A 27,587-nucleotide genomic window follows, 5' to 3' on the forward strand; every position below is an offset into this window, starting at 1 on the left:
TTAATTGAGTAAAGTTGTGAAAATGCAGCAAAGCATTTTAAATGTCTTGTAACATATGACTTATTTAGGTGGACCAAGGAAAATATAATCTGGAAAAAGTCTTAAACTTGCAAGTGAAAAGCAAATAAAGTTTTGTGTACTAAAAGCATTAATGACTAGACCTTGAAAAATGCAGAGCAGACTTTCAAGAGAGCTCAGCTCCCTTTTAAGCATCGTAACTGGGGGCCAGGTTTTTCAGCACGTGGCCACTGAATCACAATGGGAACTGCTAGGTCCTGAACACTTGAAAATCTGTCTCCAATTGTGTTAGTGGGACACTTGGAAATCTGGCCCTGTGTATCTGCAAAGCTTATCTATTATTGATTTGAGGAAAGGTTTTGAATTCTAAAATACACGAAATAAACTGTGCAAGTCCTTTCCTATGTATTATTTTGCTTAATAAATCATTTTAACAGCTTGATTAGTTGTATCAGCAGGAGTCATGTGTTAATCCTTCCTGCTGAGATGTTACATTAGGACAGAAAATTGCTCTTTTCCCAAAGTAACTAAATCCTCCTTAATACTTCAATCTTTATCAAATTACTTTTTAATCCATTAATCAGAACGGGGATAGGAAGACTGTGAATGGGCTACTAAATACAGTGGAGTGGATATTTCACCACTTAAACGTAAAATGGAGTGCCTGGGAGCAAACAGCTGGATAAAAGTTCAGATTTCTGCAGCTATGTTTGAGTTTCACCCCTCTTTATAGGCAGCTATCAGCATATTTATAGTTTGCAATGCCTTTCAGCTCCAAAAGGTGTAACGGTCACTGCTTAAAGGCATCAATGTTGTTATTGCAGTAGTACCTAGGAGTCCCAAGTCATGGACTAGCACTCGCATAGGGGAAAGTGTTGTGGAAACACAGAACAAAAAGACGACTCATGCCCCAATCTAAGTAATAATTGTCTACTGTATCAGCTAAGTTATACTTTGAACTTTAGAGCAGCAAGAATCTCAAAGCACTTAAAACTATTGACCACATTTGCAAAAGGGTCAGATTTTCAAAGTATCTCCGCACCCAGGGGCACTCAAATGTACTGAGCACTTCTGCAAATCTGGCTGCTTGTTTTGGTGCCTAAATGGAAACAGCCCTTTGTAAAATGTGGCCCCTGAGGTCTGATGCTTGGCGTTTAACAAACTCGTACATGTAAACAGTCGCACGCAGTCCTGGCAACTCAACAACTCAACTCCGAACTTACCCAGGATGTACTTTCTATTTAAAATAATTAAGAGCCATTGAAAAGAAAAGAGGATTTTTCCCTAGGGAACCTCTGATTTATGTCTTCTTAAAATAAAGACTGCTTATGGCTCTTAATGACAACACTCAGCTGACTTTAATAGCTACACCTGGGGGGTCTTTCAATTACTTGCTTCACTTCTGGTACGATTTAGCAAATGTAAGAACAAAATTGCAGTCCACATGAGACAATTAAATTGTCACCTGCAGGGAAAGCTTCAGTATTAGGAGGGTTGGGAAGATGTGTATATAAAAAGCAAGCTGACAAGTACATCATGTAGGATATTTTCTGAAGAAGCAGAGCTGGGATTATTCATTCAGCAGCGCCTCTCATCAAGCAGGTAATGTACTTGAACCAGACCATGCATTACATTTTGCACGCTCAGTGTCTAGAGATACTCGATTGTGAAAGACTGCAGAGCATTGTTCAAGGACTAAGGTACTAGAACAGAAACTGATTAAACTGAATGGATCAGTTGTGTGGGCCTGCACCAAAACCTTGGGATCTAGATGCTCCCAAAACTCTGGGGAGGCATTCGAATTTTGCAGGTGGCCATTCTTTATAATGGGCTAACCCTAAATCCTGGAATTGAACACATCCAGACTTTTTAGAATTCGCTTGAGCTACAGCTGAATTTAAGATGCATTCCAGAAATACAAACACAGTCATGATTTTGTAGTAACAGAATTGAGCATAAGCTGAATGTAATAAACTGATTATTGAATAATCAGGTGTGGGGTGCAGGGAGGAATTTGTGACCAATGGATTCTCAGCAGCTTTTTGCAAGTCTAAGTGAAATTTGTCTTTTTATTAGAGTACCCACCATATTTCTTCAGTCTCTGTACTATTTTTGCTTTATATTTTGCTTTCCGGTAGAATGGAGAAGACCAGGAAGCTCTTTGTAAGGTTCCTCATATTTATTCTGTCTGTGGAGATTTGCTTGGCGCAACACTGGTCTTATGGCCTGCAACCGGGAGGAAAGCGGGATGCTGAAAATCTGGTAGAATCATTCCAGGAGGTAGGTTTTTGGTTTTAAAATGACACTTTATTCATTGTACCTTACCGCCCCCCCCATGTCCTCTGGGGGATGCAAGCAGAATAGCAGCCTGAGAATCTAAAGATATGTCTACACTGCAGTTAATCAACCACTAATTGCCATTAGCTGAAGGGCCGTGGGCTATAAAACTGCACTATAGACACCTGAACCCAGCTGTCTACGTTGCCCTTTTATAGCCCTGCAGCCTGAGCCAGAGCTAGCTCACGCTGGCCAGCTGCAGGTCGATAATTGCAGTGCAGACATGATATGGGACATTTAAAACTTTTTTTGAAAAAATTAAAAAATTTCACTGTAGTGAAAAAGGCCAGCTAGATAGCCCTGGAAACCCAGTTCTAGCCATAGAAGAGACACAGTGGCAGCTGCTCCTATCTGTCTAAGCACTGCTGTGTGTGTGTTTTAAAATCTGAGCATCTCATGTTTAACGGGAGGGAACACCTCTAAGAATGAGAGGGAAATATGGTTTCCAGTTTCAGTCAGTCTGTAACTTCTCTGCTATATTGTCAGCTAAGGTTCCAATTAGCTATTTTGTTATGGCAACACTCACTCCACGAGGACAAGGAACAGCTGCCCTCTGGTAATTGGTCACTGTAGCAAACAGAAGACTCACCAATGCGGCGCCTCCTGCCAGTCATCAGGGAATTAGCTCTTTTCCAGGGTATGGAGCACCCAATGCAGGCTGGTATCTCACGTGCTGCTGGCCCCATATCCCTCCTCATGCCCTTTTACCTCAGGGTTCTGCCCCCAGTAGTAACCCACAGTCTGGGTCTCCCCTCCCAGGGGAATCCACAACCCTCTAGCCCCACCTTACCTCAGTGGCTACTGCCAGTCATCCTCTAGCCCCTGCTCACAGGGGCAGACTGCAGTCTGTCATAGCCACTCATCACTGGCAAGGAGGTCAGACCAACTACCTCTGCCTAGCTCTGGGCTGCACCTCCCAGCTGCAGTACCTGCCTAGGCTTTTACCAAGGCCTCAGCCTAGGAAGTTGCCAGACTAAAGCACCCCAGCTCTGTTCCAGGTACCTTTTTCTCCCCAGCAGCTAGATCCTTCTCTCTCCACAGCTAGAGAGAGACTGATCCAGCTCCTCCCTGAGCCCTTATAACAGGTCAGGCATGGCCCCAGCTGTGGCTACTGCCCAATCAGCCTAACCTTTTCTCTCAGGAGAGGGTAAACTGCCCCTCTACTATCATACATTGCTTCTATTAGTTGTCCCCCGCACTCAGTGGGTTCTGTGGCCCTGTGGTTCCTCCCCTTAGGCTGGGGGAGGATCCTTTAGCAGTGGGCAGGCTTCGCAGTGGGCGGGCGAACCCAGACACCCAATAGATGCTATCATACATTGAGCATTCACTTGGAGTCAAACTAGTAACCAGAGCTGAAAGCCTCTGTCCACCATTTCCATTTGCCAGAGCCTTCTAACCTCTCTGATTTATCTCTACTTTCATGAGCATTTGTGAAATTTACTATAACAAAAGTGGGATAACACTGGATCTGTGCAGGAGGAGGGAGAATGGTGAACTTGTGAAGTAGAAAAGCATGTCCATCTAGCATAGCAGGGTGGTCCTCTAGCAGAAGATTCTCTTTCCATGAGACTTGTATCCTCTTCCAATTCAGATTGCTAGTGAAATGGAAAAAATAGGTGAACTGCAGCATTTTGAATGCACTGGCCCACATCAGCGCTCCGTGCTTGGTGGTCTGAAGGGAGCTCTGGTAAGTAAATCTTTGATTTATTGTAACAGAAACTCAAAGGACCACTTTTTGGGGGGTGTTGGTGCTTAGCAATGCCGGTTCTGCCTCTGCACCAAATGAGAAAATAAAATCAAAGTCAGATAAATTTTACCTTCATCCCACTTCTTTGCAGCATTCACAGTTTGTTAATCCCACAGAATAAATCTGGCATCTGAAGGATCAGGCCATATGGATGCTGCTCCCCCTAGTGTGCCCTGAGTGTGGAGTGTCTATTCTGGTACAAGCTCCAAAGCAAAAATAGCAGAACCGTAATGAACAGACCAGTAGAGCAGAGAGGTCTAGTGTCCAACCTAGAATTCTGGGCAAAGGTTTTCAGACATGACAAGGGGTTTTGCGTGCCTTCATTTTCATATGTCCAATCGGCACTTTAAATGGGACAGATGCTCATCACTGTCTGAAAATCAGACTCTTTTGTGATGTCTCAGGGCAGGCACCTAAATACTGAGGCAATCAAAATCACTAGTCCTGTTTGAAAAGCTTGGTTTCCTATTTACCCACTGCTAAGTCTCACCTTCAACCGACTAAACAAAAGCAAAGTTCGGCTAGGAGACGGCCCTGGAAAGTTGCAGCACTCAGAAGTCTGCAGAACGTATGGGCCAAACTCTGACCATGCAGATGTGTACATAAGTACGCTTTGACTTGAAATGCAAACTGTATGGATTGTGAACTCTTTGGGGCAGGGGTTTTGTACAGCACCTTGCACAATAGGGTGCTGGGCCTCCTAGTCACTACTCCAATACAAATAATGAATAATAATTTCTGAAAGTATTAACACAAGAATCTTTCTCCTGTGAAAACCTTTATTGGGGAAGTGGGAAAAAGCAGGCAGTGAGTCATTTGAATGCTTCTTACCCATTTAGAAGGAAGTCTTTTCCTTTCTTTCTCATAGCTGAAGGCTCACTAATTGGATTTTCAGGTTTGCCAACCCCAAATTACTTTTAAAATATATTTGCATTGTTACATGATCTGATGAAAGAAGGGTTTAATGCAGAAGCATAAGAATTTATGCCTTGGGTATTAACTATTATGTATCTGCTTCTCCTGTAGCATGTCATACACACTGTGGCCCGTGGGCCACCAATTGTCCACAACCCACTTGCTGCAGTCTGCAGTGAGCTGGCTGGTCATTTGTTGCTGGCTCCTCATTTCCTGCTGCTGAATGACACTGAAAATACATTCAATCTTTTCCCTATATAACTTTTCCATGTCACCAAGTGTTGAAATTGTTACAGGGATGTTATGCAACCAACCCGTGGAAAACAAGGTGATATGAATGTGTCCGGAGGGGGGATGGCTTCAGGGAGGCTAATCTCAATGGTTTCCCAGAGAAAATACATCTATAGGCTAAAGGGCAGAGCAATCTCTTTGCCAGAGGTCCCCAAGGTGTGAGAGGAGGGCATGGATAGCAGTACGTGGGGGGGAGGGGCACACAAGATAAAAAGCTTGCAGACCACTGCTCTATGCAATTCAATCGCTGACCTCTGAGGTGGTCAGTTAGTTGCATTGATACCAGAATTTATCCTCTACACCCTACATTTACAGAACATAGTGAGACGGAAGGATAGGCCAGTGGATTAGCATGAGAATCAGAAGGGGATTCAACTCCATGCTTTGCCACAGACTTCCTATGTGAGCTTTGGTGAGCCACTTAAGTGCCTAAATTCCTTTAAAATCTGGCCCTATGGAAGCAGCCAGACACCTAGTGGGATTTTCAAAGGGAATTAGACATGTAGGCTCTTTTGAAAATCCCACTAAGCACTTATCTACCTTGAAAAATCTGGGGCTTAGTGTCTCTGTAAAATGGGGATAACCACATTTTTCTACCTCATAGGGGAGTCGAGAATAAATACCTTAGATTCTGAGGTGCTTGCATACCATAGTAATGGGAGCCCTATAAAGTATTTACCTATTATAGTTTGGGAGAAGGACAGTATATTTCCCTAGACTAGATCAACAGAATCTCAGGCTACAAGAACAATAGATGTGGCAAGGTAGGTCAGTACCTGAATGGCAGCCTAGATACTGCAGGAATTGGTGCTGTGACAGTCCTAAGATACACCATAGCAGAAAGTAAGATTTTAGCTCTGGTATTCTGGTCAAAGGCTACCTTTGTATAGGGACACAACATATTGATACTTCAAATGACTACATTTCTTCACTACTTGTCCTAAGCTGTTGTTGCTATTCATTGTTCAACAGTAACTGTGTTGCACTCCAGAAACGGCTGCATTTCGGGGGTGAGCAAACTGCTAGATTAGTGGTTCTCAAACTTTTGTACTGGTGACCCCTTTCACATAGCAAGTCTCTGAGTGCAGCCCCCCCCCTTATCAATTAAAAACACTTTTTAATATATTTAACACCATTATAAATGCTGGAGGCAAAGCAGGGTTTGGGGTGGAGACTGACAGCTCATGACCCCGAAGGGTCCTGACCCTCACTTTGAGTACCCCTGTGCTAGATGTAGGAGTGAGATGAAAGGAACTATTATAAATGTAAGTTATGGCGTACTATCACCTACATAAGCAGGTGGCAGAGAGCCACTTAGTTCAGATTTATGCAGGTCTAGACCTCTTCCTGATGGAGACCCTCCATGCAGAATATTTTAGTATTTCACCTGGCCTTAAAATTCCAAACCAAGTAATTTTTCTTCTTTAAAAAAAAAAAGTCATACCATGTGTGTTACAGGCAAGTCTGATTGAAGGAGACGCGGGGCGAAAGAAGATCTGAATGCATGAAGGCAAATGGAACAAAGGAGCTGTTACTGTAACGTTTCAAAGTAATGATTTAGCTCTAAGGTCTGACCTCTGTTTGGATTACAGTGTCATGTGCATAAATGTTCAAATGCAAAAACCATATAGAGATGTTGGAAATATGTTTTTGGGAAGCGTTTTAGCTCTTGGATAAGATAAATGACCGCTTGGGGCAATGCACTGGGATTCAAGAGACTTGGGTTCTACTTGCCACTGATCTGTTGTGTGACTTTTCATGTGTACAAACAGTGTCCACCAAAATGGGCTCGTAATGTTTGTTGGGGCCTCTGGACATTAGTATAATACATGTAAGTTACCTACTATTAAATAACACAATTTCACTTACATTTCAATAGTCCATGCATGGAAGACATTCAGGTTTTTTTTCCTGGTTCGCTCAATCTACATTTATTTAAAAAAATATTTACAAACTTTACAACAGTAAACACGCTGTTCTCAAAACACGTATATTTGTACAGCTGGCTTTACAGTCTCAGTAAATAATATGCTATTTAGTCAGAGGTGCAGAATCCCTTTTCCAAAGCTTGGCTCTGGCCCTTTCTTCAGAACTAGTTTAGAAGCTGTATCTATTGATGCGTCAGCTGCAGAGGGCTATGAAGCTACTTGCAGCCCACAGTGGTTTTAAAAACTTAAATAATCAAGTCAAGTACCTCCAAGGAATCAAACTGGTCCTGTTAGGAAGGAAGCTATGCCGCAACATAAAAGTAAGTTTCCCCAGCATTCAAGAGGAACATATCCCCTACTCATGGTATTAAATTGTCATAATATCAACATCATCAATTAACACATACAGGAAGATAGATCAAGCCAATATTATCTGTATACGTTAAAAGTATGTGGCATTATGAACTTTTGGGTTGGGATTTTCCAGAGCCCACAGTGCTGGCCTAACTCACTTCTCATTAGGATGTTATATTCTGTAATAGGAGAGGAGTTTACATAGACAGTGGAAGCCAGTGAGACTTAATAGAAGCTGAGGGCAAGTCTGCACTATAAACAGTGCAGCTACGCCTCTGTAACACTGTGAAGATGCCCTAAGCCAACAGGAGAGAGAGAGCTCACGCATCAGCTTACTTACTCCACCTCTGCTAGAGGTGGTAGCTATGTTGGCAGGAGAAACTCTCCTGCTGACACAGTGCTGTCTATACGGCTGGTATAACTTCATCACTCAGGGATGTGGATTTTTCACACCCCTGAGTGATGTAGTTACACTGAAGTGTGTAGAGTAGACCTGGCCCGAGTTAGGCCAACACTGGGTGTGCGCTTTAGAAAGTCGCTCCCTTTAATGTCAGGAGATCAGTTCCACCATATTACTCAGGTGTTTTCAGGTTCCCCTGGAATTTTAGAGGGAGGTTCTTGCTGGGCAATTAAAGAGTTTGGTCTACAGCTGTTGCTGGAAATGAAAACAGTGATATATATGATAGAGCAGCTTTTAACATACAGCTGGGATTGAAAAAGGGAACCAGCAGTATTCAGGAATGTCTTCACTACCAAAAAAAGATTAAATTACAGACATATCAGTCTTTTTAATATTTCCATTTACAATTATAAAAATAAATAAGGACAGTAAATCTGGAGCAACAAATCCTACATTATCACTACAAGTCTAACTCACGGTTCATTTGTGGAAGGTATGCTGGCAGGCACAAGTAGGAAAGTTTATTAGATGCAAATTTTCAACAACTCCTCGATAGGCACGGCTGCCTTGTCTGCCACTGCCGCTCCCAGAACAGTTTTCACTTGAGTCAACCTCCTTTCCTAATCTAATAATCCACTGAAAGGGAAAACTGCCCATTTCTCCCCCAGGCATGGATAAGAACCTGTAATAATTTAAATCAAATTTATCCTGGCATTACAAATTTTAAATTAAAAGCACCTGAAAAGCAAAGGGTGCACAAATTTCTCACTGGAAAAAATGTGAGTAGACTAGCAGATTCCAAGGCCAGAAGGGACCATTGTGATCATCTAGGTCGGCCCTCCTGCATAATGCAGGCCAGGAACTTCCCTAAAATAATTCCTGTCTGAACTAAAGCAGATCTTTTAAGAAAACCTCCAATCGTGATTTAAAACATTCTGGGAATTGAAGCATAACACTCGTTTTGAAGAGTATAACTAGGAAGTGGGATTATGTAAATATTTTTTCAGTGCAGACTGGATTTTTGGTTTCCAGGTTTTTGGTTTTTTGTTTAACGGTTACGGTCAGCACAAAAGTAAGCTTTCATTTCTGCCATGGACTGATTGCATCATGGTGGAGCTTATCCTGGGGAGAGACTGGGTAAAATTTTCAAAAGCATTCCAAGAATTTAGAAGCCTAATTCCCATTTTCAAAATGGATTTAGGTTCTTAAAACTTTCAATGACATCTGTTTCTGAGGGCCAGATTTTCAAAGCTATTTAGGAGCCTAGTGATACAAACAGGTATCTAGTGGGATTGTCAGAAGTGCCAAGGTACTTAGCTTCCATAGATTTAATCTTTAGATGCCTAAATACCTTTAAAAATCTGGCAGTTAAGGACCTATGTCTCTTCCCAATAGGGGGACCAGACAGCAAATGTGAAAAATGGGATGGGGTGGGGGATAAAAGGAGCCTATATAAGAAAAAGACCCCAAAATAGGGACTGTCCCTATAAAATCAGGACATCTGGCCACCCTGCTTCTGAAAATGGGAACAAGGCTCCTAAATCATTTTGATACTTGAAAATTTTGCCGCTGGTCTTCAATAGAAACAATCTGATTTATACCAGCTGAAGATATGACCCCTTGAACACTGCACTCCACTCAGCAATACACCTCTAAGGAAACAAACTTCCATTCATGAGCACGTTTTCCACCCAATGCGGAGAAAGGGAGTAGGAGAGGCTAACCCAAGTTAGAGACAGATTGAAGACTGAGCAAATAAAAACTCCCCCAAGTATAGGCGAGAGTTTAAAGATGAAGGTAACACACAGGACCTCTCAAATTCTCCACATCCTCCTTCTGCGACAGCTGCCATATCCCCCTCCAGTAGAAGTGAGGTCTAAACTAGAACAATCTCAAACTGGCTGGACGACAAGCCAGCAAGAAGAAAAGCCTGAGTGGTGCAACCAGCTCATCAAGGCAAACTGCAAGGAAGTTGTCAGGCAAGTTGGTGCCGGGGAGCAACCTGTTTAAGAGCTCAACTAATGAAGGCCAATAATCAAAATGTGGCTTGTATCAGACACAGCTCCACCAAAAAGCCTGGGGCTTCTTGAAGTTCAGAGGCAATCGACAGAGCTTCCTACAGCGCTCCTATCTGTTTCAGAGTAGCGGCCATGTTAGTCTCTATCCGCAAAAAGAACAGGAGTAGTTGTGACACCTTAAGTACTCCTGTTCTTTCTTCTATCTCTGTTAGCCATAGGTGATTAGTTTAGCTGCTTGGTAACTCAGGTGTTAGTATTGTTGAGTTACAAGCAGGAGGGAAAGTAACTGCTGACAATCCTAACTTCTAGCAGCTATTTCTGGATGGCAGAGAGAGCATTTTAACCCCTTACATACCAGGTACCTTGTCCATCAATCCTCTCTGTAACAAGGCTGAAAAATGGGAAAGAACAAGAATTTAGAACACAGGTGGAAGGAGGAAATGTCTGGATGTTGCTAGAGATCAGATTTGGATCCAAAGTTTGGGGGTGTCTGGATTGAGGTTTTGAGTTTGGTTTATTCTAGAGTTAAGGCTGCAACGTTCTTTCCAAATTTCAGGGTTGTTCAAATCTGGGTTTTTTGATCAGGCCCCATTTCTCCTTTTACATACAGTTGGCTAGCACACAAAATATACCAGCGAGTAAAGGCCAATGGAGTAGATCAAAACAGAGAGAAATAAAACTAGAGATAAGCCAGACTATTGCAATATCCCTACCTATATCTCTTACTCATGGTGGGAAAAGCCACTAGCTATAGTTCTTGCAAACATTCATGCTTTCCGCCTGATGTTAAGAGCGAGAGGAAATTTACCATTGCATCCATTTTGTGCTCGGAATATTTCCTCTTTTGCAAGGAAATTAAGTAAGTACATGGCTGATACTGACTGGAAAAGTGACTGAATTAATACAAGGTGAAAAATGCACACACACTATTCACTTGTACCAGACCCTACACTCCTCACTCAGATAAAGTTCTCACGGACTTCAGTGAGAGTTTTGAGTAAGGATTTCAAGATTGTGTGCATGTGTGTATCAGGGATGGCAGGAAAAGACTGGGTACAAAAAACGAAAACCCTGAGGCTTTCAAGTCAAGCAATGTCTATGTCCAGGACTGTAATGTGGAACTGACAATATGATGCTCTGGGGATTGGGGGCGGAGTTGGAATATGGTCAAGATGTTCAGAAAGGTTTTCAAAGCTTTCCCTGGAGAAGGCAGCTGCCCAAAAGACACTTGTGTGTGCACTATAGCGAACACAGCTGTAGGCATGTGTGATGTGACTGCAGTGTGACTTCTAAAATGTCTCCAACTTATTTTGTGATGTGAATCTGATAGAAGCCTTTAATGAATGCAATCTGTTTATGGAGGCATACGGGCAGCACAGTGAAAGCAGCTTCTGCAGGTTTGTTTTCCTCCAAACAGACAGCAGAGAAACATATTACACAAGATTGGATTGTTCCAGTCTGAATAAAAATAATTTCAATAAGATTGCTATGCTATTGGACAGTGCTTTACGTAGGCTTAAAGGCCTTTTGTTTTTCAATGAGGTAATGGAACTAGTTTGCATAGCAATAGCCTATGTTAAATGATAAATGTTTTGAATATTGCAGGCCACATCCTCAACAGTGTTTTCAGTGGCTCTACATGATTTAAAACCACCTGAGGACCTAACCTTCTAATTAGAAAGGGTCCTGAACCAAAGCTCTGCTCCACTTGCCAAGTTTGGATCCAGATTTGAACTGCCACCACGTTTGCAGGTGGATCCACTGCTAGGACAGGGCTGAACCAAAATCATCATTAAAGGCATAAGGATTCAGCAATCAGAACTTAGCAGAAAAGTTTCTGATCCATTCACACAGAGTATGGTTTACACTGCAATAAAGACTCAGGTCATATCTGCATCAGCTGACTTCGGCTCGCAGGGCTTGGGCTGGGGGGGCTATACAATTGCAGTGTAGATGACTGGGCTCGATCTGGAGTCCAGGCTTTGAGGCCCCACAATGGGGAGGACCTCAAAGTCTGGGCTTGGGCTACAGCCACAGCCCAAACATCTGCACTGATATTTTTAGCCCTGCAGCCCAAGCCCTGGGAGGTCAAGTCAACTGACCTGGTTCCGAGTCTGGGTGCCACGGACTTTTTATTGCAGTGTAGACATACCTTAAGATACTTTGGTGATGATCATAATATACAAACCTAGACAGAGAAAGGGAATGCAGAATATAGGCCACCTAGTTCTTTCATTTGTTTTGCAGGGCTAAAAAGAACAAGTACACATTTTTAAATTGACCTCAGCTATTCAGATCATCATCTGACCAGAAAACTATAGACAGAGCACAGGGCAATGAAAATGAGCAGGGTGCTGAAGGGATTGATTCATGAAACAAGATTACAAGAGTTATGATAATGACCTACCTATTCAGACTAAGGACCTGATCCAGAGCCTGCTAAATTCAATGGAAAGATGCCCATTGACTCGCGGTCTCTGGATCATGCCCTGAGGGAGGGACCGCAAAACTGGTCTACATGCTTTTGAAGGATGTTAACACCAAACAGGGAAAGGAATTATTTAGGGTGGCAAGTGGCGGTATAGATAGGAGTCATGGGATGAAGTTATAGAAGAAAATTTAGATTGACTATCAGGCAGTGAAAACTTATTAAACAGAATGCTGCTGCCACACACTGAAAACAACAGAAGAAAGGAATAAGTAACTAAGAGAGAAGAATTAGAACTGATTCCATGAAATATCATTAAACAGCATAATTGTCATATTCACCAAACACAGCCCACAAGAAACTGGAGCAACCCAAGAAACCAGAAACTTCAGGGTGTACTGCTCAGTCTTTCATGTCTCTCTCAGACCTAGGTGTGACTCATTTGAGTTCAGTGATCGTTAAAAGTTAGGCCAAGCGTTTTGTGTGCAGAACCCAATGGAAGCTCCCAGACAAAAGGCACAGGACAAAAGGCACAAGAACAGTTGCAACAACAGGGTGCAGTAAGGGGGGGGGGGGTGTTTGTGAGTGCGTGGATTGGAAGGTTGTTGGCCAAGAGTTCAATTGGGATTTGAAAGGCTAATGGTTATTGAGATTGGTTTATGAGATTCAGATGTACATCTATACTGTGATAAAAACCAAGTCTCAAAGCCTAGGACAACTAGGGTGACCAAACATCTTGATATTAGGGACTTTGTCTTATGTACACAACTAACCCCCTGCAATGTGGAAAAAGAAGTGTCCCGATTTTTCACACAGCTAAGGTCAACAGTGTAGATGCTAGGGAGCCCAGGCTCTGAGACTCTTCCCACTTGTGGGGTTCCAGAGCCAAAGCGCCAGCCCCAGCCTGAACATCTGCACTGTAATCTTATAGCCCCGCAGCCCGAGCCCTGCGAGCTTGGGTCAGCTGTGGCCATGCTGTGGGTCTTTTCTCACAATGCAGACATAACCTCTGTCCTCTTGATGAGCTGCCCATAATGAGAATTGCAACCTGTTAATGCTAAAGCAACGCATACCCAGGAAGAGAGGACTTTTTTGCACCATTGTTCAGCTATTTAAAAAAATAAAAGATGTCGTAGCCTATTGTGTCCCATGAGCATGTAGGCTGAGCAGGTGGGGCAACACAAGCGGAGCATCAACTGCTTTGCGGTATTCAAACAAGAATCAAAAGCAAAGGTCTGAGGCAGTGTTGGCGAATCCAAACTCTCCACTGAGAGTGAGCTACCACCGTTGTTGGCCCAAGCGTGAGCAACCTGCCCTCATCTTTAATACACGGGGTGACCAGCGGAGACGTCAGGGCCCTGCAGGTGATCGTTTTTTCTCACAGCAGGTCTCAGGACACAATCAGAACCTCGTGAGGCTGCTTGAATTTAGGCAAAACATCTTAAGTTAGCACCTGTCGTCTCCAAGGGCTGCATTTCACAGATGGGAATGGCTGCAATCTGGTCCATTCCATGCAAATCAGGGCTCCCTTACTCCCCCTTGACTCTCCGCCCCACTGGGGCAGCTGCATAGGTATAAACCTGTAATGCAAACACGCTGGGGCAGTATAAGGAGTGTTTTGCATTGACGTGGCTGATCTCGGTTTAAGTGCTGCTGCAAATCCTTTTTATACCAGCGTGGCAACTCTGCACAAGGGGTTCTCGCTGATACAGTTACACTTGTGGAACCACCACCTGTACAGACAAGCCCTTTTGGGGTATGAGCCTCAGATTTCTGGTAACACTGTCTCCATTTTAAAGCTCACAGGGTTCCCCATCGGGCTTAATATCTTAATGTGTGCAAGGAAAATCAGAGGGTTGGGAATGCAAAATATATACAGTTCAAGTGGCTTATTTTGGAATTACCTGGGGGAAACTCCCAGGGAAGGGAAGGGAAGGGAAGATGGAATCAGCAGTCTTTAGGGCTGGAAAGACCCAGAGTGACAGTAAAAGAAAAAGCAGCCCATTTCACTCAAGGTGTTATTTGGTATGCAGAGGTAATCCTTATTGCAATCCCTGCTCCGAAGAGATGACGCTGGATTTTCTTGCTTTCGGAGGCGGAGGGGGAGGTTTGACTTCACGTCTGCTGGGCAGTGGTGGGGCAACCTGGAAAGATAAAACATGTAACCAGGAGGTGAGAAGTTCTTCTCTACCAGCAACAGACATCTAGTTGGTGCTGCATTCCCTGCTATTTATTTCAGGATCAAATCTTCCAGTTCCACTCCAAATGGAATTTCTTGGCACCAGGTGATAGAACGCAAGTCTGGGAATCAGTACATTTGGGTTCTGCCTCTGACTCTGTCTGAGTTTCAGCAAGCCTGTGTGCCACATTTTTCCCATCTGTAAAATGGGGACAATACTCCTTTCCTACAGTGCTGGAGCCTTGAAATATCACCTGTCCTGATGGGTGAACTCCACTGAGTAACACCAAGGGCCTGATTTTTCCACTGAGCTGCAACTTGTGTGATCATTTCCACAGGTGCAGTGAGGGCCAGGTGGGTGTAAAATGCAACCCAGTCAGAATGGTAGCATTCACATCTCTTTGCAATGGTGTAAATGACTGCACATGGTGCAAGGAATCAGTGAATCAAGCCACGAGTTCCAGTACAAAAGTCACACCCTTCCTGCACAAAGAACGGGATTTTAAAGAGCGCCCCTTGGTTTTGCACAAATTTGCACTCTTCCTTTGGTTCTTTCTTTCTTGGGTTCTTTGGATTTTTCCCTTCAGCTACTTTAACCAATGCACATTGGCTATTAAAAGGCACATTTGGAATAAGCAAGACCTGAAAGAAAGCTGGGTGAGCAAGAGGCCATGTGCTCTCCCCTTGCTCAGCCTCAACTGCCTGGATTTCAAAACTAGATAGAGAAAATAAAGGAAGGGTTAAGGTGGGGGCTTTATGACTTAAAAAGCAATGTGCAGAAAAATATGTTTACAGTCTCTCCTTACGGCCCTCTGCATCAGTCCCATCTGGCTCCAGACTAAGGTCAATGACAACGTAGCACCAACAAGTTAGTAATCTGTTTTCTTATAAGGCTCAGGGAAAGGGAGCTCTTCATTAATCCTCTTGCGCAATAACTCCCAGCACATCCACGGCACTCGCATGTTTCCTGAAGTCAGACCACCTCGTGCAGCAATGCTGCCCCATGTCTCAAGTTGCGTCAAATCACACTAGGGCAGGATTTGCAGAGGAGACCTCTAAAGCATCCCTAGCAGGACATGTTTTTGGAGATTGTAGGTCAGAACTGAAACAGTCCCATGGTATGATGCTGGAGTATGTCCCAGCCCTGCGAGAGGTGCCATCATTTGGAATCAATGTAAAACTGAGGCCAGAGGCACTGTGGCCTCCAAGGCTACTTCTACACTACTAGCTAGGGGAGCAATTCCCTGCTGGGGTACTCCTATTCCTAGCTCTCATCAAGCTAGCATGAGTATAAACAGCTGTGCTGCCACGGCAGCATGGGTAGCAGTAGCAGAGATATGGCTGATTCATGTCAGGTACAACTCCCCGAAACCAGTGGGTACGTATTCAGCACAGCTCAGTTGTGCCTCCACTATCGCTACTGTGGCTGCACCAAGCGAGTGTGAGTATGTGCACATGGGCACAGGAAGCCCACCCCAGCTCATGGAGTAGACAGAGCCGAGAATGTCCCATTTTCATTTTTTTAAAAATAAAGAATGATGATATTAAAAACTCAGTATTACTGGCCAAATTCCAACTCAGGTTATTACACTATCCCTTTCTAAACTTTCTCTTCAGCTTTGGTTGGATAAGGCGTTCTTCCTGTTCTGTTCCAAAGGGATATTCAAGGTTGTTATGCGTTGTTAAAACAGCTGCTGTGTTCCTCTCCAGGTTGCATTTCAGTGCAGGATCAAAGGATCCTTAATATGGATATTAGCATGCTAACCTTGTGAAGCACTTTCAGATGCTTTCCAATAAAAGGCACGACAGTAGTATACATTGAAGATAATATGATACCACAATGAGATGGTGACTTATGAAGACTAGAAAATTATCTTGGTCAATAATTTTAATATCAGGGGCCTTGGTTTTCAGAAAGTGAAAACTACCCACCCTGGGAAAATCAGGCTCCTTCCTGGTGTCTTAAAGTTGGGCACCCAGAAATCATTAGTTACTTCTGAAAATCTTGGCCTAGAAGTACTCCCCGTTTCTTCTTTTTTTCATTAGTGGAGAGTACTGTGATATTTACACCCTGACTATAATTATTAAACTCCCAGATCATCCTGTTAGTTTGTGTTTTCAATAACAAGAAAACACAAAACACTGGATACAGCAGATTTTGCCAAGGCAAGGAAAACATGTTCTTTTCAGCTGAAGAAGGGGACTGGCTAAACTGCCTTCCCATGGAGCAGAAAACTTCTTGCTCTCTTGTGGTTTCAGGAAGCAAACCAGTAAACTGATCAGACAAGTTTCAAGTAGCACCACCCTAAGAGCAACTGGGAAAGTTCCACTGGTGTGGCCTGCTCAAGAGCCCGCTTCCAAAAGAGTGTCAGTTCCAATTTCCCTACCTCCAAAGAGTTCCTGGAGTTGCTATTCTCATAGGGTTTGCTCTTGGGTGGAGGCGGAGGTGGGGTGCTCTGGAAGTTAGCAGTTGCCAATCCATCTGTCTGCAAGGAGGGAAAACCTAGAAACAATAAAAAGATACTTAAGTCAAAGAAGACTGACTTGAGGGTGGGATGGGGGAGGGAAATGGTATTGACCTCATGTAATTTTAAAGGAAAATTATTACTATGTTTTATTTTGTTTTAATCTACTAACAGGCCCCCAACCATTTTAGCAGATGAACCTGAACAGATGGGTCAAAGTAAAATCCCAGTTGTAATTCCCCTAACTTCAAAAGATCCAAAAGATTTCTATATTTGTAACGTGATTCTAAACTCATGTGAACAAGGCATGCCTGGGGGAACAGAAAATTGAATCCATTATCACATCTGAAATGTTCAGAGGGCTTTCCTTTCCACTCAGGCTTCAACCTCAGCATTCACTTTGAAGTTAACTCTGACTGATGGGGTAAATAAGTATCCAACCTTCTAAAAAAATTCATGAGAAATTGTCCCGTTACTAACAACAATTAAAATGATCTGGCTTCTCTACTTAAATCAAGTTTTTGGATTCCCTTCACTGATTTTGTAGAGCTCAACATATTAGTTCTTGCAGTGTATTTCTGAAAATGGTCTTCCAGGTCTCTCATGAATACCATCCTAACTCACAGACCCAAGCTGCTTCTATAATCCAATCTCTCACCATCTAAAATACATAAGGATCTAATTCTCTGTTCATGCCAAATTTACACTAGGGTAACTACACTGGTTTCAGTGGACTTTCCTGATTTGTATCTGTGTAAGAGAGAGAGGAGAATCAGGCCCCACAAGTGAACCTCTATCATTTAAAACATGTTGTTGTAGTTGTGTCAGTTTCAGGATATTAGAAAGACAAGGTGGGTGAAGTAATCTCTTTTATTGGACTTTTTTATTATTCTGTTGGTGAGACACACACTTTCAAGAGCTCTCTGTGGCTCGAAAGCTCGTCTCTCTCACCAACGGAAGTGGGTCCAATAAAAGAGATTCCCTCACCCACAGTGTCCTTTTAAAACATGGCAGAGATCACCAAAATAAGAACGGGCATCTTCGTGATGCAACTTTTTCTAAATCTGTGTCGTGTGTGTGTCGTGTGTGTGTGTGTGTGTGTGTGTGTGTGTGTGCACGTGCGTACACACACCCACACACCAAAGCTTATATCTGCATCAACCAAATCCCATATTTGTCTATGTAAGGGATGCACTCCATAAGTGTCTCACTTTCCTTATCTATTAAGATAAAATCCTTCTTCGACAGGTGAAACATTTTTAATTTGCCATCTGAGATTTCAGCAGCAATTTATGTCTCCTTATAAAATGTTTTGTCACAAGACAGAGCTGGGAGATACGGACATCTGGAATTTGTAGTTCACTTATTTACAGCACAAAGTGCAAGTTTTGCCCAAGACTTTAGCCAGAGACCTGTTAAAAAAAGTGTCTTGGATTCATTTAGCTCTCTGACTTGTCTGGGGCCACTCCAGATTTATAGTGACAAAAATCACCAGGCCCTATAAAACGAACATGCTCTATCATTCTAGATACAATGGGCCTGATTTGCAGAGAGAGTTTCTCATTTCCCAGGTGCCCACAAATAATTGCACTGGCATTTCACTCAGAAATTTAGCTAGTAATATTTGTTCACACCATTCATTGAAAAGCCTGGATGAAGCCAGCCTAATAGGTTAAAAACAACTATTTCTGGAAGAAGTTTAATTTCAATTGAACGGGCTGCATACAATTAAGGAGGGTTATTTCAGCCCCTTTGGTAACACAGAGAGAAAGGCCAAAAGGCGAATGGTAAAAGTCAGGGTCTCTTTCAATACCTTTTTTCCTACCAGATTTTCTCCCTGGGTCTGACACTGCCATTAGTTCTAGGGTTATTGCTACAAAAACATGGTATAGAGGCAATCCTCGACTTTACAATGAATGGCACTTCTGAACTGACACCTGGATTAGACTTACAACAATTGGTTTAGACTTTTATGATGCTCGGTTCTGCAATGGAGTGGATGTTCGAGTGCTGATGTTTCAGGAACCAATTGTGTCGTAAGTCTGAGGACTGCCTGTATTCCAGGGGTTCTCAATCTTCATTGCACCGTGACGGGCTTCTGACAACAAAAATTACTACACGATCCCAGGAGGGGGGACTGAAGCCTGAGCTCGCCCTAGCCGCGCTGTGCTGGGCGTGGGGCCAAAACTGAAGCCCAAAGGCTTCTGCCCCAGGCAGGAGGCCTGTATTCTGAGCCTCACCACCCAGATCTGAAGCCCTCGGGATTTGGCTTTGACGCTGTGTGGTGGGGCACGTGGACTTTGGGGCTCAGGGTTTGGCTTTGACCCTGGCCAGCTCTGGCGACCCCATTAAAATGGGGTTATGACCCACTTTGGGGTCCCGACCCACAGCTTGAGAACCGCTGGTACATTCTATTACCATAGACACTGTCCAGAAGGAAGTGGAAAGCAAGCTACAGTGCAACAGGACTTACTGTGGGTTCTTGGGGTTTTTGGAGTGATCGGGGGTGGACTGAGTGGGATTGACTGCTGGAGTGAGGAAGCTTGAAGCAATGTCAGTCTGCTGTCTCCTAACTGAAGACTCTTTGGCCTCTGTGCTTTTTCTGATGTGGTCTGAGGGAAAACACAGAGTAAACAAAACCTTTTGAAGTTGGTGAGGTGGCTGCGCACACAGGGAATAACCAGACCTGTCAGGAAGGGATCAGCATGTTCCAGAAGAGCCACGTACAGGACAGAAAGGTGCGGTCAGGTGAAACATAAGAGTGCAAGCACAGAACTGGCTAAGCAATGTCAAAAGGCAAATGGTGTAACTCCTATGATGCTAGCACTGCTGTTCAAATTTTCAGTGGGGACCTTACTAACTGGATGGCATAGCTCACAAAGATTTCATTATATCAGTTAAGGAAGGAACAGGCTTCTGATATCAGGGAAGGAATTCAGGGTGGAAAATAGCTGCATTTGGCCTAGCCATTCGATGGACACTTTTGAAAGGAGCAGCTCCTGAAAGGAGGCAAAGAATAATGATTCAGGTAAACAGGACCAGAAGAGACCGTTTGGGTCATTCAGTCCAAGAGGCTGCATTTTGCAGAACCAATCCCTCTCTTATTCCAACTAAGGAAGGATGGGTCTTGCTCACGAAGTCCTATTGATTTGGAACTTGGGAGAGCTACATGCAATTCTCAAACTTCCGGTGCGGCCTTGGTCAAATTGCTTCGCCTCTCTGGCTGAGATTTTCAAAGGCGCCTAAGGAAGTTAGACACCCAGATTGGGAGTTGGGTACCTAATTGCCTTAGGTTTATTTGAAAATCTTAGCCTCTTTGCCTCAGTTGCCCAGTCTGTGAAATGGGGATAATGATACCGGTATTACCTCACAGCAATGCCACGAGGGAATTTTCAATAATGGTCGTAAGGTGCTCAAATACCACAGAGATGGGAGCTGGAGGAGTATCTAGATGGATAGACTAACATCTTATTTAACCTGCTCTTGGCTTTCTGCGGTGATGGTGCCTTGGAAAGCTCCATTTAGAGAGTCTGTCCCTGCCCAGTTCCTCTTATGTTAAACATTGCCCCCTGCAATAGTGAAACAGCTGTCATTTGACACAGATATTGAAAATCTAGCCTATACAATATTTTGGTCCATTTCTAGATGACACTTCATTATTAGTCAGGAGAAATTGGCAGGGTTTACATAGATTCTAGAACACAACGTGTTCTTTGTGGCGATCTATTGCATTAGCCCCCTTCTTTCGCCACTGAACACTGGTGTGTTTTTTCACTGTGTAGAAGAGGACAGGACTTGGGCATAATGAATGTAAGAAAGAAATATCGAGGTTGCTGCACACAGGCCAAGCCTTTGGGTCTCTAGCTTTCAGATCAATTTAAACAGCCAGTGCTGCCCAGTGTCACACCAGAGTCTCCCTAAATCCTGGGCTGGACTAGTCAGTGATGGAACAGACTCCTGACTTCCCTACAAACCCATCTCCAAATCAACATCTGTGTATTTTGCAATGTAGTAAGAAAAATACAACCCCAAAGACTTATGTGTTTCACTGAGCAAATCATATGTGGAATTTACCCTCAGAGGTACAGAGTCTACTAAGAATTCTTCTCTGCCTTTCTTAGCAACTTGTAGTGCAGTGGGGCATTAATCAACAGCAAAGTCACCTGCCAGACTTTTCTCCCTGATTATCTTCTACATGTTTAAGTGCTCTGCTGAATCAGGGTCTAAAGCAAAGAGCAGCTGACAGCTCAACCTATGGATTAAGCCCTAGATTCTACTTCCACTGAAATCAACAGTAGCACTTCAATGGCATCGAATCAGGCCCTAATTCAGGGGTCGGCAACCTTTCAGAAGTGGTGTGCCAAGTCTTCATTTATTCACTCTGATTTAAGTTTCGCGTGCCGGTAATACATTTAAACCTTTTTAGAAGGTCTCTTTCTATAAGTCTATAACATATAACTAAATTATTGTTGTATGTAAAGTAAATAAGGTTTTTAAAATGTTTAAGAAGTTCTTCATTTAAAATTAAATTAAAATGCAGAGCCCTCAGATCGGTGGCCAGGACCCAGGCAGTGTGAGTGCCACTGAAAATCAGCTCGCGTGCCGCCTTCGGCACTCATGCCATAGGTTGTCTACCCCTGGTCTAATTCAACACATCTTCAACCCCAGAGCTGCGTGTAGACCAGTTTTGCAGACTTTCCCTCAGGGCATGAGCCAGCCAGGCTTCTAGTTCCTATTGAAATCAATGGGAGTAATGCACCAAAATACGTTAAAAACAAGGCTCTAAATGACTTGTCCAAGGTCACAGATCTGTGGCAGAGCAGCCTCTCTTTCAAGCTCTAGTGTCCTGACCAATTCCTAAATCACAGGCCAAATACTCAGCTACTATACATTTGACTCCAATGGAGCCATGCTGATTCACACCTGCTGAGGATCTGGCCCTCCAGCTGGCTTTGAGTGGCTAGATAGCAGCTGCCTGTTTGACTACCAAGGGCCCAATCCTGTGCAGCACTGAGCGCTTGAAGCAGTCCTGGGTGTCTGTGAGAAACGAGGGTGCTGAGCACTCCTCTAGTGGAACCTTCAGCGCCTGGGACTGCAAGTTTCTACTTTCAATCAAAGTCGCACTGTGGCTCCTGAAACAAGTTTTCCAAACAGCAGGCAAGTAATTATTTAGCTGACCAGGGCTTTTGGTGTTCGAAGCCCTCCCAGTATTGAGTGAAGATCCCAGTGACAAACAAGGCGGAAGGAGAAGGAAGAACTAGAAACCCCCATTGTGGATTTTATTATTATTACTATTATCGTTACCGTTTTGGAAGTCAGTTCAGCTTCTGGCTCTTTCTCCACAATAACCTGAGACTTGCTAATACTCCAGTCCTTCCGCTTGAATTTGTTAATCCGGTTATCGGCATCTTCCTTGACAGGCACCTCTTCAGCCTTGGAAGCCGTCGACAGCCTTCTCTCCAAGAGAGGCTCGAGAATGGATCTGCAGTCCATGCCCAAGGACAGAGACAAAGCAAGAAGCATTAGCCCTTTAGTGAGAAGGCCATCTCTTTTTAGTGTGCACAAGGGTAATTGTACAAAAGTGAGTTAGGAGCACAAGACTTTCAAAGGGACTTGTGCACTAAGTTATTTGGGCACTTTTGAAATTGCACTGTATTGTGCATTGAAGGAAGTGTTGTCCAATGAATAGGGCGCTAGACTGACAGTCAGGAAAACTGGTGGGTCTCTTCCCAGCTTTGTCACTGATCTGCTCTGTGACCGTGGGCAAAGCATCTAGGCCCCGCAGTAACACAGCTACAAATGTGTACGTGGAACAGTAACATCAGGAAAGGATTGCAATTCCCTTCCGTACCATTTCCCAGCTGGAAACACAGCAGCTGAGCTAGCCCCAACTGACCATCTAGCTCTCTGCAGGCCACAATTTGGGAACCACTGGACTACAGACCTCATACAAATGTTTGTATCTCCATCTTCCAAGGTTCAGTGATTCTCTTAGGAGAACAGAAATGCTGTGGTTTCATTGTAATATTACCCACATCATAGAATCATACCATATCAGGGTTGGAAGGGTCCTCAGTAGGTCATCTAGTCCAACCCCCTGCTCAAAGCAGGACCAATCCCCAGACATCATTTAGCAGAATTACAGATAGGGTACCAGACTGGGACTCAGGAGACCCAGGCTCAATTCCCAGCTCTGCCACTGGGTGACCTTGGATAAATCTCTCCCCTTCTCTGTGCCTCAGTTTTCCCATCTGTAAAGTGGGGATAATGACATTGACACTCCCCCCAGTCACTAACCCATCAGATCCTGGCCTGGAGGAGGTGCTGTCAGATGAGGTGGAGGACGTAGATACCACAGAGGAAGTCACAGAGGTGACAGACAGTCGTCTCAGCGTGGAAGACATGATGTAGGGCAATACCACGGAGCCTGACCTACTCTGCTTCCTCTCCGTCAGAGAGGAAGGCTGCAGACGATATTAAATAACAGCTGTGAGGAGCTGGGAAATGCTGCTCACAAAGGGAGGGTAATTCAGGGCTGTTTCTTTAAGACACTGCACTAAACAAACAAATCATGTTTACCAGAATTATCACACCGTAGAGCTTCTCAACTTTCTTCTTTAGCTCTTTGAAGCAGGTTGTCAGTCTGTCATGCAGGGGCTTCAGCTGCTCAGTCAGTTTCTCACCATGAATCCTAATCCCTTCAGCCAGCAAAGGCATCTAAAAGAAGGCGCAAAAATACTATGAGCTAATGGTATCAGCAAGCAAGCAAGCAAATCAATTCTCATGCTCCAGAGCGCAAGCTGAGTGCTGCAGGGGTCGAGAAGGCGTTTCTCTCTCTTTCCTTCCAAGCCCCTATGTTCACACTATCGTATATGTGTGTAGCATGGGATATGTAAAGTGTGGAGAGAGCACTCAGTCTCCAAAGCAATACAACTGTAAAGTAGCTTTAACTTGGCTTCATTACATGGAAATATATGGGAACAAGTTGACATCCTACTGCAATGGAATTTTCATTATAACTTCCTTATCTATTTTCATTGTTATATACTGAGCAGGGCAGGCTGCATGACTTTTCAACGGTCACAATTATGGGGGAAAAAAAAGTGGGGTAAAGAAGCGAAATAAATAATAATAAAAAGGAAAAGGGGAGGAACAACTGTTTAGGGTAGTGAGAAAAATATACCCATCATATTTAAGAATAATAGTCCAAAGCACTACAGTACTGTTTGGAGGAAAAGAAATTTAAGAGCATTTTCTAGGTACAATACTTGATAATTTTTCATCAAGTTTTAAAATTCAGCTCTGATCTACTTCAGTCTATTTTTATATTATATATGTGTATTTGTATTCTGCCTTCTGTTAACTGGACTGGATGCACAGGTGTTTGTAGGCCTAGCCATGTGATTCTAATCAAGGCTAAATTTCCACTAGGGTCGAGAGGAAGTTAGCCTGTGCCACAGTGCGACTGCAGTGTTTTGGACCACTAAAGAATAGCATAGAACTTTTTCAGATAAAAGGGACAATTGTACAGGCATTACAACTGTGTTCTTCTAACACTTCTCTTCTTTGTGTTCCAAAATATTGTACCAACATCTCTCTCTCACACACACAATGTGGCAATTCTCCCTCCCTCTCTCTCCCCCTCCCAATATGGTACCTGTAAGGCAATTAAATGCTTAAGTAGTTCAATCTGATCTTGGTCTTCAGGATGTTCTTGGATATATTTCTCTGTGAAAAACGCCTGAAAGCAAAGAGGAAAGCAGAAGGCATAAAAACATTATGTTTTCTTTATAGCCAGCTTTTACCCTGAAGAATGCCAATAGCAAGTGACAAAGATCTGTTTCAGACCAACAAGTGTTTTTTTAAGACAGGGCCCTTAGTGAAATACTTTCTTTCAATAAGATTCCCAGGTCTCTTAACTAGTGTGATGTTACAGATGATAGAACTTTCTTCTTCTTCTTCTTCTTCTTCTTTTTTTTAATAAATTAAGAGCTAAGATTGTTTCTCTCAAAACCTGTAAGAAAAATGCTTTTTTCCCCCCCTCAAGTGTTTTCCCATTTTTTCTCCACTGAAATTTGCTAAAGTACAACCACTTGGTTTAATATTTTTGATTTTCAAAATTTCAGTAGGAAAATAAAAAAGGTAAAACATTAGCACAAAAATGTCATTGATTTCCCCTTTTTCCCCCTCAGCATTTGACCTGTGTTATGTGCAACGTTAATATCCAGAGTAATCTCCGTTCACTCGACCTACCACCCAAAAGACAGAATACCCCAAAACAATCCCCATCTTAGTAACAGTCTCTTTAAATTCCAGCATACTGTACAAGCAACAAAGTACACTCATGCAATCCCTCAAAGTTGTTCCCAAATGCACAATTTTAAATTCCAACCTCAAAAAGGTTTCAGAGTAGCAGCCGTGTTAGCCTGTATCCGCAGAAAGAACAGGAGTACTTGTGGCACCTTAGAGACTAACAAATTTATTTGAGCATAAGCTTTCATGGGCTACAGCCCACTTCTTTGGATGTAGCCTCAAAAAGGTTAATGAGCCACCTTTGTGCCTGGGGTATCCCTGTGCTGAGGAATCCAAGCGCACATGTGGAACAGATTCCCCAGCAGAGCTATTATATGGGGTTTTGTTATGGAAGCAACAGTAGCGATTCCACAGTTAAGACTATATTGAGCCTTCCACTAAGGTCCCTGGTTCGTAAAACACCTGAAACTCAAGAAAGCACTTGAGTATGTGCTTAGCTTTAACCACATGCTGAAGCCAATGGAATTTAAGTTCATGCTTAAAGATAAGCATGTTCTTATGTCATTTCCTGATCTGGATCCTTAAAACAGCACTAAAATCCCACCAATTCACATGGTCTGTGACTGAATGTAGTCTCAAAGTTCCCCCCAACCACAGTTCACAGGATAAGAACATTTTCCAGGTAAAATGCTTGTTAGCTTTCCATCCACTTCTAAAACGGCATTCTGTTATCTGGATTTTACGTACAGGTGTTTGTGAGCCAATGGAGTATGGCTTTACAAAGCCTAAACTCCCACTGAGGTCAACAGCTGGGTAGCCTGAGAGAGAACTGCAGGGCTGGGCCCAAATTACTTTTCTTGGAAGAGTTTAATTAGAGGAAGAAAGCACACCCATGGTACAATGGAGACTTTTGGCTTCCAGCTACAGTGACTCAATTAAAGCTCTGGATTCAGGCTGCTCACAAATGCCAAATTCTCTCTCTGCTGATCCTTAGTTGAAGTAGGAAAATATGAACCGGTTGTGAGCATTTCCAGATGTGATTACAAATACCTGGAGTTTCCTTGTTTTAAATGCCTTCCCATTCATAATTCTAAACTTTATGTCAACTTTAATTCATAAAATGGGAAAATACTTAGCCAAATTCATCCTTGGTGGAGAGTGTGCAATCCCTCTGGAATTAGGGGATTCACACCAGGGTTAAATCTGACACAAGTCCCTTTAATGTTTGTGGCTCATTTTGTCTGATCACGACACCTTTTAAAATCAAACACGTTTCCAGCACCACACACTGAAGCTATGAAAACCACCATTACATTTCATGCCAGAGATGGCATTATTCAGGACTCTGCAACGTGGTTAGAGGCTGGAGTAATAAATGTCTTCAGCCCAGCATAATTAACAAGGGAGATATATGCCATGCCAAAAAAAGGCACAAACTGCAAAGGGACAGATTGTGTTTTCATTCTGATTCAAATGCTCTGTGCTGTCACGCTATCAAGACAAAATATATATTGACGCTAGACAGTGATTATAAAAAAAATCCCTGTCTTCCTATCATCACTTTAGATTATAAAAACTGAGACACAATTTACTTTTATCTAGGTCTACTCTACTCTATACTGCTGTAGTGTAGGTGCTTTCTGTATCAACAGAAGGGGTTTTTCTGTTAATGTAGTTGATCCACCTCTCCAAAAGGTGGGAGCTAAGTTGATGGAAGAATTCTTCTGTCAACCTTGCTGTCTCTACACCAGGGGTTAGTTTGACCTAATTACGGCATGAAGATTTTCACAGCCCTGAGCACCATAGCTAAGTCAGTCTAATTTTTAACGATAGACCTACACCACACACACTTTACCTGGTCTCCATCACCATAGCACCTCACTATCTTTTATATATTTATCCTCGCAAAAGCCCTGTGATGTAGGGAAGTATCGTTGTTCCCATTATACAGATGGAGAACTGAGACACAGAGCAACTATGTGATTTGCCCAAGTTTGTGGCAGAGAAGGGAACTGAACCCATTTCTCTTCATTCCCAGACTAGCACCCTAACCACTAGACCATCCTTCCTCTGCTTTCGTTCTTTCTATTGTGCCTAGAATCTAAACAGATTAGAACAGTGATGAGAGAAAGAAGGAAAGTAGTACCTTCCTCATTTTAGGCATTGAGAGATTAAGGACCAGATTTTTAAAAGCTACCTAGGCACCCACTTTTGAAAATCCTGTTAAGTACCTAAATGCCTTTAGTGACTTGCC

At 43.2% G+C, this 27,587-nt stretch overlaps 2 protein-coding genes across 5 annotated transcripts in view; one reads left to right on the forward strand and one right to left on the reverse strand.

Annotated features, from left to right (window-relative positions):
- Positions 1 to 75: 75 nt before the first annotated feature.
- Positions 76 to 7,228, forward strand: GNRH1 (gonadotropin releasing hormone 1). Its single transcript, XM_030552029.1, has 3 exons — positions 76 to 2,298; positions 3,947 to 4,042; positions 6,767 to 7,228. The coding sequence occupies exons 1-3, from the start codon at positions 2,158 to 2,160 to the stop codon at positions 6,806 to 6,808; spliced, it is 279 nt and encodes a 92-aa protein (XP_030407889.1). The 5' UTR covers positions 76 to 2,157; the 3' UTR covers positions 6,809 to 7,228.
- Positions 7,229 to 9,462: 2,234 nt separating this feature from the next.
- DOCK5 (dedicator of cytokinesis 5) overlaps positions 9,463 to 27,587 on the reverse strand; it is a 142,046-nt gene continuing 123,921 nt past the window's right edge. For all 4 annotated transcript variants that reach the window (XM_030552020.1, XM_030552018.1, XM_030552017.1 and 1 more), the window contains 7 exons: positions 24,738 to 24,821; positions 23,660 to 23,797; positions 23,378 to 23,544; positions 22,385 to 22,562; positions 19,554 to 19,692; positions 17,003 to 17,118; positions 9,463 to 14,580 (listed from right to left, as the gene is read on the reverse strand). In XM_030552020.1, the coding sequence (XP_030407880.1) occupies positions 14,479 to 14,580; positions 17,003 to 17,118; positions 19,554 to 19,692; positions 22,385 to 22,562; positions 23,378 to 23,544; positions 23,660 to 23,797; positions 24,738 to 24,821 (924 nt within the window). In that variant the 3' untranslated portion in view covers positions 9,463 to 14,478. The remainder of the gene's footprint in view (positions 14,581 to 17,002; positions 17,119 to 19,553; positions 19,693 to 22,384; positions 22,563 to 23,377; positions 23,545 to 23,659; positions 23,798 to 24,737; positions 24,822 to 27,587) is intronic.

This window comes from Gopherus evgoodei, chromosome 2 (assembly GCF_007399415.2).
Source record: "Gopherus evgoodei ecotype Sinaloan lineage chromosome 2, rGopEvg1_v1.p, whole genome shotgun sequence".
In the NCBI taxonomy this organism is placed as follows: domain Eukaryota; kingdom Metazoa; phylum Chordata; order Testudines; family Testudinidae; genus Gopherus; species Gopherus evgoodei.